We start from the raw sequence: 12301 nt of genomic DNA, 5'->3' as shown, positions 1-12301 counted from the left end.
TTTCTACCTACGTGACTTTACCGAAAGAATCAAAGAGTATGGATTCCTGCAGTCACGAAAGCTTCAAATCAAGATCACTGTCCTGGTCAGAAAAGCAAAGCTTGTGGGGAATAATAATAATAATTTTCTGTACTTTTGAGGCATAAGCAATTAGGAAATAACACTACCCAGGAACAAAAAAAATTGTTACACAGTGTTATTTCTCGAATAACGGTTAACGGGTAAAGGTGCAGCCCTGCAATTGCTCGCACATGACACTGCCGGAGGAAGGGTCTCTACTGAAGGGGGCTCTAGAGAGAGGGGGGTGCATGATAGGGAGGGAGCTCAATCCAGAGGGTACTCTCTAGAAGAGCTTGTTTTGCCCTACTCCGTTCACGTTGGCCAGACGTTTCGGAATCAGTGGGAGGTACCCACACTTTACCCCACCACACGTGACCTTCATGATCGACTGTGGTGTACTAGTTTATGCCGCCGACTCAAAAGAGGCAGGCGGAGGGTTTAAGAATTTGCTCCATTATCTCAACCGTCGCGCCGCGTGATTTAATGGAGAATATATATTCAACTCCAGACCAGGGTCTTAGCTTACACGTCCTAAATCCTGTTCGTTTCAACAAATGCATTTAGGGTGTAGTGAAAATAATGAAATCCAGCGATTGTCAGCATTATGGGGCTTTTGCAATTACTCGTGCATTTCATTATTCAAATATCGTCATCATCGTGTTAATCGTCACCTTTGTCCAAGACCATATTCAAGTTTGGTCACACAATGGTGAACACTATCATCATTTAGTAGTAGGTTTTTATCCTTTTAAACTGGTACAAAACTGACTCCTTTATTCAAGGCATCATGTTTGCAATAACCACAACACAAGTAGTCAAAAAAGCAAACAAAAAGAAGCAACTCTGATAATGATAATGTATGCACTGTCCTTGAAGTTGATTGGTCCACACCCGAGACGGCTTTCTTTAGAGCCTAGTCCTCATTGGTGTTGAACCAGATGACACCAGAAGGCGTACAACTCAAACACAGTGCAATATCAGAGTATTATCATCGTTATTACATTGCAACCTCTTCACCACGTTTTACTTAACGCCAATTTTATGCTGCTCCAAACTACAGTAATATTTCATGCATATCATTGATACTACATGTGAAAGCTCTTCTTTGAATTCACTTTCAACGTGCGCGTTTTGGCCTTGAGAAATTACCTTCAATGCTACTTAGCATACTGCAGAGGACAATAACAAATCTCCTGCCATTCGTGACAAATCCACGAATGCAGTGGCAAGCCTTCATCTGTCAGCGCAGATTGATTCCACAGCCGTCGTTTAACAGGGCAAGAATTGAAATGATAAGTGATTGTTGAATGAGACGGCTCATTTATAAAGTTGGCACTGTACTATATAATTGCTAGATTGGATTTTGACTTAAAACTTTCGTGACTGCAGGAATTCATATGCTTGGTTCTTTCGGTAAAGTCACGTAGATATAATTTTTTTGAAAAGAAAAGCACAAAACCACGACGTTTCGATCGCAACACAAGCGGTCTTCATCAGGCCGGAGATAAATGAGGGGGCAAGCCTCCAAATGCAACTGCTTCTAAGGGCTTTCAGTGTGAGCAAAGCTAGTGCGGCGTAAAGTTAGACAATGGGGGGAGGGAGGGGTAGAGATAGGGGGAGAGAGGGGGGGTAGAGATGGGGGTGGAGCTGAATGCGAGAGCGCAGTCCAAGTGTGTTAGACAAATCAAGTCATGACCCAAAGTGGTTGATGACATCCTTCCAATGATTGCTGAGTTTACAACCGTCGTCTCGGTGAAATGTAACCGTTCGGATAGCTACATACTTAGTGCTTCTTGGAAGCGAATAATCAAATAATGCATTGTTTAAATGCATGCCTATGCATGTCACCATAGTGAATATTGATTAGCTGTGAGCTGACAATAACAGGCACTGCTATTTTAGTGCACACAAACGACAGGAGGTACAATAACAATGTGCATGCACAATGTACGTTGAATACCATATAAATAACCCAAACGCTGTAATTGATACCCATTGTAGTTTATATGCATTCATTAACCCCCCCCCCGCTTTGTACGTGAAGGGCTCACAAGTGACGTCATCACATCGACATCTCTATTTAAGGAACGAAACAAATCTGGCTGTTGCCTGATGATGCCGGTTGTAATTACAGGTGAAACGTTGTACTCAGATTGTAAATGTTGTGATTTTCTCTCCAACACACCGGTGTGCTGTACTAGTGACGAATTGGCACGTTCTGTTTACGTGACGACCCCTACTCGTTGGCTGTGTCGGGTGGTGGCTGGTTTAACGACACATTTATTTTACGCGATCTCACTAACAAAACCTGTATTATGGATTATATAACTTTTGAAAAGAACAACATACTCGAGTCCAAGTTTCCCACTCATACAAACGCACAATGGTTTATCCTGAAAGCACACGCGAATTCTCAGCGGGGGAGATATAAACAGAATTCAATATGCATCTTTTACTTACTGCACCAAAGACTAAATCAATGCGGCATCGTTACAAAGCTATATAGCTCGAGCACGTGCGGACATGATGCGGTAAAAAAAAGTTAAAAGCACAGCCCTGGAAATGTCTCGCTCAAGTTACTATTTGCTCTACTGCTTCGCGCTGGCCACTTGTCCAATTCGTCATGAAAGCCACAATGTATTGGATAAAGCCATTCAGACTCTGTCTCCTCGACAGACCTGTTCTCCACCTGAGGACGGCTACTTGCGTTGTGGCCGAAACGTCGTGAGAATTATTTTATGATGTTTTATTTTTATTATTTTATTATTTCCATTCTACGTGACTTTACCGAAAGAACCAAGAAGATGGATAAAGCCTTGTTAATAAAGAGTGCAACATCCTCTTCCGCCGGGTCCCCTGCATCTTTCCTCCCCTAGTATCCCGTGGATTTTCTCCGGGAACGTTGGTTACTACCCACGTACCCAGAAAGCCCCCTCTCCCCCACACCCTAAAGAATTATTCAAAGGGGCCGTCCATAAATGACGTCACGCACCTAGGGGGGGGGGTCAGACATTTGTGACTACGTGTGACGAGGTGGGGGGGGGGGTTGAGATTTGTGACGTCACATCAAAATGCGCAACTTTAAATAATTGTGAAAACAACACTCCTACAACATCAGAGTGCAGCGCCACATTAAATACGCACAACAATGGTAATAGTTTAAAGCGATTTGAAGCATGTTTTTTTTTTTGGGGGGGCAGAGCTTTGTGACGTCATATTTGAGGGGGGGGGTCTGACTTTTTTGTGACGAGGGGGGGGGGGCGTCAGAAATCGTAAAAAATCGCGTGACGTCATTTATGGACGGCCCCAAACGCCAAAGCACCCTGTGCTCAATATTGAGTTTACCAGTTGCTCACGCCGCTGTTGCTGCTAGAGGGAGCTCTGGAGAGTACCTCTCGAATATGTTTAGCCTCCTGATCAACGTTGAACAGACGTATCAGAAGATGTGGGAGTTCCCACACTTTATCCCACCACACGCCACCTCCCGATGGACTGTGGTGCATCAGCAGTGATTTACATATCGGGTGGACATTGCAAGGCGAATGTGCTAAAAATACTGAATAAACGAAAAAACAACGTGGCTTACATTATGAAACTAACTTTTGCACTACATATATAATTGCCCTTATTGGTTAGTGATGCTCCTTCGTTGCCAGTGGTGCAAAAAGGCAATTAACACTCTTTAATAAGTGGCTTTTAAAATGAATAAATAAATATAATAGTGGACGTTCTGGACAATGTCTAGTTCTCATAGCACATTATATTTTCCAGTTTCCCGAACGTCGCCTGTTACATATATTATAATTGTTTCTGTTAAGGCCACGTTGTAATTGACTATTGTGTTAAGCTCTTTACGTGTTCATATAAATGTAGAATCATCTTGAATATCCGTGCCAACGGTTAACATTGAAGCCTTCCATTGCAAATATATTCGCTGTGCCATTTCGTGTCGCTTCTTGTTGTTTGCACTCCCATCACCAACGCAGTGGCTGCCACCGCTGCCGAGGGCTTCATGGGGGGGGGGTGTTGGTGGTGGCGTGGAGGCAGTGAGCTCGAGCCCACTATGCTAAGTGGACCGTCCATAAATGACGTCACGCGATTTTGGACGATTTTTGACCCCCCCCTCGTCACACGACGTCACAAAAGTCAGACCCCCCCTAAAATATGACGTCACAAAGCTCTGCTCCCCCCCCCCCAAATAAAACATGCTTCAAATCGATTTAAGCTATTGTCATTGTAGTGCGTATTTAATGTGGTGCTGCACTCTGATGCTGTAGGAGAAAACATTTATTTAAATTATATTTTAATGTAACTAGAACGTGTTGTCTACATGTATTTAAAGTTGCCTATGTTGATGTGACGTCACATTTCTCACCCCCCCCCTATCAGTCACACATCGTCACAATAACCCCCCACCCCACCCCTAGGTGCGTGACGTCATTTAAGGACGGCCCCTAATGTAGCGGTCACAGTGACGCGCGCTGCTCCGACGTTTGCGGAAGCACGCGGTTGCTTGACGTTGCTGCTGCGAATAAAGTTATCGCATTGGGGGGCTGCAGTGCAACGATGATTGTGGTTCTCATGGGGGTGTGTGGATGCGGGAAGTAAGAGGCGTTCGTTGTGTCTGTTCTTTGCATTGCTTGCTTGACACACAGCACGGCTCGTGCGGACAGAGCGAGACGGACGGACGCAGTCGGGTAGAAGATTTGCGAGCTCAAACTCTGGGGTGGGGGGGAGGGTTGACTCAGCCCATCATCCCACCGGGGATCGATACAATTAATATCACTTTGTGGTGAAGTTTTAACAGAGGTTGTGCTGTGGGACTCAGCCCTGTTATGGGAATGTGGCATTTGCCACCACTGCCTCAGGCTTGTAAAACAGGCGGTGGTTACCGCCTCTAATTAAGATATCGACCATTCGCGGATACATCTGTACGGGTAGAGTCCTGGGGTTTGGCGAATTGTGTGTGCGGATGTGTGGGGAGCGGTGGCGCAGTGGTTAGTGCACTGCGCTGTCAACGCGGAAGCCTGTCTTGTGTTTTTTATTCCGCTGCTAGTATCAGTGGTGGGTGATGCCTGAACCGGTCATGGGCCCCCAAGCCTAGGTCGACTCAGCCTTAAACGAATGTGTACCAATTCTAGATTTGAAGCTTTCGTGACTGCAAGGATTCATACTCTTAGTTTTTTTCGGTAAAGTCACGTAGGTAAAAAAATGAAATTAAAAAATTATTTTATTTTTTATTAATTTTAATTTCATTTTTTTTAGCTACGTGAATGTGTACCAGCCTGGTGCGGTGTGTGAGCATCAGCACCGAGGAGACAAAGGCGGATTGGCGTGGATGCTGGCCACACCAAGAGCCTTTGCAGGCTACATGGCCCATCTTTGCTCGCTGTCGTGTCATTTCAGCGGTCTCGGTTGTAATGACACTTTCAGTAATGACATTGTGGGTCTAATGCAGGGGTCGGCAACCAAAGATTACAAGAAGAGCCATTTTTATAGAATTCGGTGGGAAGAAAAGGCATGTCCAAGGTACAGTCCTTAATAACTATCACAAAGTAGTCCTAACAGAGCCTCATGTGGCTCCGGATCTGCCGGTTGCCGACCCCTGGTCTAAGGTAAGCCAAATTTCAATGATATCAGGTGCAAATGTTTTAGTTGACATTTCAGCAAACGGGGAAGACGAGCAAGTACGTGGTATTCTCACTGTCGTGTTCTGCCACGGTCACGCCACATACAAATTGATCCAAGGACAACCCCCTGGATCAATGTGGCCGGTATCCAATTAAAGTCCCTAATGTCAGGACAGCTTTACATGAACATCTCATGCGTATTGTCTTTGTATATGAAGTAACAGTAGTGTATGCTCTGTATGGTGCAGTGAAGTCTTGTATGGTGTTTATGTTGAAGTCGCCTGTTGTCCAGTCACAATACAGTGTTCATGACGGTCCTGCATTGGGATGGTTGGCCAGTGTGATTAGAAACGGGTGGCTTTGTGTGGAAGGGAAATGCATGGTGAGAAATCTCACCATGCGTAGACATGAGGGTGACACTCAACACTGCCATCTCTTGGCCACAGTCAAATGTTTATAGGATGCGTTATTCTTCGCTGATATTGTAATGTATATCGGACGTTTTACATCTACGGACGTTTTACATTTACTGACGATGTTCATGGCCGTTTTTCTTGCATAGGTCGACGATTGGAAACACGCTTTCTGAAAAGGTAAAATAACCGTCATGTAAAACCAATGGTTTATGCAACAAAATTAATTTTAGATGGCTTTCCAGTGACCAGGGCTTCACATTTTTCTAATATTACTACTGGGTTCTTAACTTTTCAATCTCCCAAAATCAAAAAGGGCCTTAAATTAACCTTTAAGGTATTAAATTGAACCTTCAATTACCCAGTATAAAGCAGCACTAAAACATAAAAGAAAGGGATGAAAAGGAATTGATTTTTTTTCAATAGAACTATTAACCTTTAAGTTATACGCAGTGAACACTCCACCATGCACCATTAAGCAATATACGTGTAAAAGATGTACGACATCAATTACATGTTACATTACCTTCCCTTGTTCACACGGTATGAGTCATGTCAATTGCTATAAGAATTCAGAATTGAAGTGTGCTCACAGTCATGTATGTAAAGACAGAATCTTGTCTTCTTAGTTATTTCGGTAAAGTCACGTAGAAGGGAAGTAATAAAATAATAAAAATAAAACAATAAAATAATTCTCACGACGTTTCGGCCACAACGCAAGCAGCCGTCCTCAGGTGGAGAACAGGTTCCTCAAGTAGACAGAGTCGTGATAATTATTTTATTATGTTTTATTATTTTATTACTTCCCTTCTACGTGACTTTACCGAAAGAACCAAGAAGATAAATCCCTGCAGTCACGAAAGCTTTAAATCGAAACAGAATCTTGTCTTTAGGTGTTGTTTGTAGTCTACCACTAACTGCAGACGTTCATTTAATCTAAATTACCTCTACCATATATTGCCTCTTTACAAATAGTTAAATCATCGACCGCAGTCACAAGATCCATAATTTACCATCTCAACTTGTGCAAAACGGGCGGAGAGCAGTGCTCATTAATACTGAAACATTTTGCAATGCGGTACGCATCTGAGTGAAGATTGCGAAATTTCGCTCTGTTTCTGTCTTTCCTTGTTCCGAGGGTTGGCTCTGAGATTGACTGTCCTACACCACAGGGCTCTCTCTCTCTCCCCGGTAATTCTTGCGATTTTGTCCCATTTTGAGCCTTGTGCAAGCAAAAACAGGGTTATCAATACATGTATTTCTGGGTCGACCACGGCCTCACATTTGTAGGCCCAAGCCTGTCGCGCTCTATATATAGGATGCCGCAGTAGTAGCATGTGGTCCTCACCAAGAAGGGGGACCCTGGGTTTGATTCCAGACCTGGGTACATTTCAGTGTGCCGTTTGTATGTTCTCTCTTTACTCTGCATTAGTGTTTTTTTCAAGGTTCTCCAGTTTACTTCCGTAACTAATACAAAAAAAAATAACTGTAACCTGTATTGCCCATACTTCCCCATTGCTGAAGAATTATGTGCATATTATTTAATTGGGATTACGCAAAGCAGCAACAAAAACTTGGCAGGACCCACTTGAAAGAGAGCCTTGAGACTCAGTGGGGCTTTCCTGGGTATAAGATTTCAGGATCTGAGAGACACCCAATAAATGGCAAATGCTTCTTCGTTGCAGATGAATTGGAAGTTTCTGGATGCTGATGATTTTCATCCAAAGTGCAACAAAGATAAAATGCAAAAAGGCATATCTCTCACAGATGAGGTAAGGATGTTAAGATAATACATTGTTAAACATACTGTACACATATGATCTGCATTTCACTCCAATAAAAAATTGTCTTAATGCAAATTACATGAGGTTTAAAACATAAATGCATATGAAGGGGGTGGTGAAAAGGTTCTTAAAAGTACATATTTTTACATAAGTGAACACCACAAATGAACATTATTTTATAGTCCAAATGCTAATTCCAGTGAACTTAGAGCTTCACATTGTGCCTGTCTATCGGCACAGCTTGAAAGTACAGTTTACCACTTAAAGATGTTTGCGAAAAGGTTGACCAACTCCACCTGATATTTAATTGCTGTCAACTTGCAGCGATATGCATGACATATTTCGATGCATACAAAAAAACAATGAAATTGTAAGAATCATTTTGAAAAGAAAGACCTAAATAATTATTTTATTGTAGCGTATAAATAGATAGTTTTTGTAGGTACGCTCTGTATTTGTATGCACTTATTTTTAAAATGTTTCTTGGCACATGGAATGTATTTTTATAGGACAGGTTCCCTTGGCTGATGTCATTGCACAGTTTTCTAAGGTGAGATGGGTAATTATTTTTCTTGTAATGATGGTTACAGTCACAATATATTCTTACACGTACATATTAATGCCGCTATTCTAAATGATGCACACATTTTCACAGCGATCACCTTCTTAGCACACCGCCTGCATTCACCTTCTCCGCGCTGATGAATTGTTTTTCTGATGAACTAAGGGAAACTGCTGGAGGTGGTGGGAATGTAATCCTGGCGTGCTCTGCACTCAAGAAAGCCTACAGAGGAATACTCGCAAATGGCACAACGGACAAACGGGAGACGGAGCTTGAGGTCTTATTTGTGCATCTGCATGCTTCAGCAGAGACGATCAGAAGGAGACTGCAACAAAGACAAGGACACTTCATGTCTCCAGAACTTCTGCAGTCTCAGCTGGCCACACTGGAACCTCCCACAGCAGGGGAATATTTTATTAGCATCGATGTAGACAGAGACTTGAGTGCAATAGCCACAGATATAGTTAAGCATTTGGTGAATATTACACCGCTTCAGGATTGATATCAGAGTGAAGTTATGCATACTCAAACACAGAGACGCGTTTTCTCTGTGTGGCTATGTATCTCTCTCTATGTATCTCCGTGATATCTGTCTCTACTTATATGTCTGTCTATATGTCTCTGGTTCTGTGTTTTATCTCTCTCTCAAATTTAGCATTCTCAGATTGAACGTAATTAACCAGGTAGGGTGTTGACTGTTATGTTATCCGACTGTTGTATTACATTACATTTCTAAGTAGACTAGATTTGTGTTTCTATTTCATTTATACCTGATGATGATTGCTTGTGTTGCAATCGAAACGTCGTATTCTAGTATTTAATTTATTATTTTCTCTTTATACGTGACTTTACCGAAAGAACCAAAGAGTGAAGTTATGCATTTGTGAAAGCCAGTTCTAATCTAAAAACGCTAGTCGACTTAGCACAAAACGAGGAAAGCATTGCAATCCAGAAGAACCTTCTAGCTGCTACCCTATTACCCGTGATTTTTGTTGTCTCTGAGTGCCATTGGGTCCGCAAACCTCAATATTCACAGCCAAATTCTTCCAATTGCCCACGATTATATGCACTGGATGATAGGCTCTGCGAGATTGTTCCCGCACATTGTCATTTATAAAAGGCGTTATCCTATATATGTCATGGTTAAAATATGAAATTGCCAAAAAATGTTTAGCGTGACAGCCATTGAGCAAATGCAGTAATGTAATTTTGAGTATGAATGTAAAACGCAGCAAGTACGTGTAAGATATTTTAATTATGATGGATGCAGTGTACAACGAAATGATCTGTCATGAAAAGTAAACATTGTTGAATCTAAAAGTGTAAGCAGCCTGTAATGCGTATGAAGCATGACACAAAGCAATGCATAACAATTACGGACCATGAATTATGTCTGTATTGCTTTGTCATAATACCGGTTTTATTATGGCACATATACAGTATATTAAATACTGTACACTTAAAATGGGTAGAATTCATGCTAATTATTACACGCTTTTTATTAACTCTGTCTGTCCTTGTATCCTCAAATCTTGTAACTAAATTTTAACCCACTTCCCAATGTGGTATCGACTACAAACTTGGTATGCTTATGTCATACTGATGACAATACTATATTCTATCATAAAAAATAAGTATGTATATTTTTAAACATTGTTTTGATATGTTATGTTTCGGCTTGGGTATTATTGTCCACGCTCAACTCACGTTGGCTGTAAATCACCATGGTCCCTCACGTTATGGCAAGCTTCGGGGCCACTTCCTGGAGTTTTTCCATTACTAGTACGGTACATTTCATTAAAGCGTGTTTACATTTTATAATATTACTTATCTTATGTTGCGATTGGCTCTATTTTAACGGAGTGTATAAAAATACAGGTTTAATCAAACTGCTTCAAATTTTGAAATGTTAAACCGTTGAAAATATGTTTCTGTGTGCCATGTATGAGCAGATTATATTTAGATGCTTCCATGATGTTTTTGGATGGCTTTGAGTTGAATATTCTTGCTTTTTAAATCCTTTATATTAAGTTCACTTGCTTGCTTGCTTACGACCGTGCAAATCTTTCGGTCGTTTTTTAACCCACTTCCCGTGATCCAATCAAGCTGACATTTTGCACACAGACTCGTTGTGCGTGACAATGAATTTTCGTGTAAATTTTTTTTTCAAAAATTTACACCTTTTAGGAATTTTTTAAAAATATTTAATTACCAATTGCTTAATGGTGGCAGACAATCATCTGACCCATAGGTGGCAGCCATCTCAAGCCAGAGGACGAGAGGACTCTAGCCGCCTGTTTCAAAGACCAATGTGGGCTGGGTTGTGGCCCATTGAACACGCATATAAAGGATTTATAGTGAAAAACTTTGTTTTTACGGGTTAATTTTTACCAGTTACCCAGTACCTGCCGGTTCGAGAGCCATCTATGTAAGCCGATGCAGCAGATGTCTTCTTCGGAATGCTGCCAGGTTGGCTTTGAGGAGGGATTATGGACATATGGCACGACCACTAGAGTACATAAGCATGTATCCTCATCATCCTATAGTATTGTGCACTATGCGGTATTTCCACAATCCTATGACCAGTTTCCTAAACTTTAGATCCATACACTTACCCTTATGCTCTGTGTGGTTTTCATTAAAGTAAGTGTGATGTATGTCACACGCCACAATATTTCAACAACAGTATTCCAAAGTAGTTCCCAGAACAGCATTCCAGACTGTTCCAGATAAAATTAAGCACGCGACTTATTCCACTCTTGCACTCTGTAGGTTCTATGCAGTAATTGAATTTCAGATGAGTGTCTTGCAGGCATCGTGGCCTAGTTAAAAGTGTGTAACGGAATCATTTTTATTGTTTAGTTATCTAATGTGCCCTCTCCTTCTCTACGTACATTTTTAAATCAAATTATTTAGGAATGCATCATGTAATTAACATTTCGTTCATATTTATACAAACATTAAAAGAAAAAGTTGATGGGCCTATTAACCTTTCAGACTTATGTTAACTTTTGGTATTTGTTTAAACCCGTAAACTTTGGGCCAGTTTTTCAGATGTCGGCCTCATCAGTATTGTCGGGAATACTAACACACACTGCTGGTTTGCCAGATGTTATAACTAAATGCCTATCACATTCACATTGCTTATGTAATGCGGTTGTAAACGGCCCTTCTGAGGTGCCGTCAGGGGGGGAGGAGTTAGGTCACGTGGGGGGAGAGGGGTTGAGTATAGAAGGAGGGGAACCGGAAGAGCAGGGGGAGTGACTGGGAGCCAGGAACAGAGGAAGGCCACGTAGGGCGAAGCGGGGTGTGGCGAGATCGCCACGAACACGGGGGAAGCGAGGATCGGCACCGTTGGCCAGCGGTGACCGACCCGAAGCAGCAAGGAGGCTGCAGTCAGCAGCGGGGCTGCACAGAGAGAGTGGGCAGCGGGTCTGCATACAGTGACAGCCAGAGGGTCTGCACATAGGGGTAGCAGCGAGTCTGCAGGGAGGAGGTTACAGTAGATGAAGCAGAGAGTCAGAGGGGTGAGGAAGCTATAATAGCAGTGAATAGCCGGGGGCTACAAATACAGGAGTTATAACAGAGTGCCGTGTGGGTAAAGACGTGAACCTGAATAAAGACACGAAGACAGAAAGAAGTGTTCGAGTCCTTTTATTACACTGGAGTCAGAAGTGAAACGGCATGGCGAAACAACTGAGGAAGAAGAATATCCCATCTCCGGCGTCGGCTTCATCATCGGACGACGACGATCTTCCTCCTGAGGTCGGCTTCACTTCGGCGGAGGGAGAGATCCGTGAGGGCCCGGGTGTGGAGGAGGTTGCCGCTGCGCCCGACCCATCTGCGTTGAAG

At 42.4% G+C, this 12301-nt stretch overlaps 1 protein-coding gene across 2 annotated transcripts; it reads left to right on the top strand.

Moving 5' to 3' along the window:
* Positions 1-4537: 4537 nt before the first annotated feature.
* On the top strand, positions 4538-11595 carry IDNK (IDNK gluconokinase). 2 transcript variants are annotated; one of them, XM_061553547.1, is made up of 5 exons: positions 4538-4664; positions 6253-6283; positions 7789-7875; positions 8397-8437; positions 8615-11595. In XM_061553547.1, the coding sequence occupies exons 1-5, from the start codon at positions 4627-4629 to the stop codon at positions 8949-8951; spliced, it is 534 nt and encodes a 177-aa protein (XP_061409531.1). In that variant the 5' UTR covers positions 4538-4626; the 3' UTR covers positions 8952-11595. The 2 variants fall into 2 exon arrangements, with proteins under 2 accessions (XP_061409531.1, XP_061409532.1); XM_061553548.1 differs by having other exon boundaries at positions 8402-8437; positions 8615-8895.
* Positions 11596-12301: the final 706 nt, after the last annotated feature.

This window comes from Lethenteron reissneri, chromosome 18, assembly GCF_015708825.2.
Source record: "Lethenteron reissneri isolate LAM-NWPU_2019-01 chromosome 18, ASM1570882v1, whole genome shotgun sequence".
NCBI lineage: Eukaryota > Metazoa > Chordata > Hyperoartia > Petromyzontiformes > Petromyzontidae > Lethenteron > Lethenteron reissneri.
This window is presented reverse-complemented; position numbering and strand designations above follow the sequence as displayed.

Bases quoted from the DNA above. Each gene is read 5' to 3' on its own strand.
- IDNK (XM_061553547.1), top strand. From the start codon at position 4,627: ATGATTGTGGTTCTCATGGGGGTGTGTGGATGCGGGAA. The intron at 7,876-8,396 runs GTAAGGATGTTA...GTATTTTTATAG, and splicing joins GCATATCTCTCACAGATGAG to GACAGGTTCCCTTGGCTGAT. The intron at 8,438-8,614 runs GTGAGATGGGTA...TGATGAACTAAG, and splicing joins TCATTGCACAGTTTTCTAAG to GGAAACTGCTGGAGGTGGTG.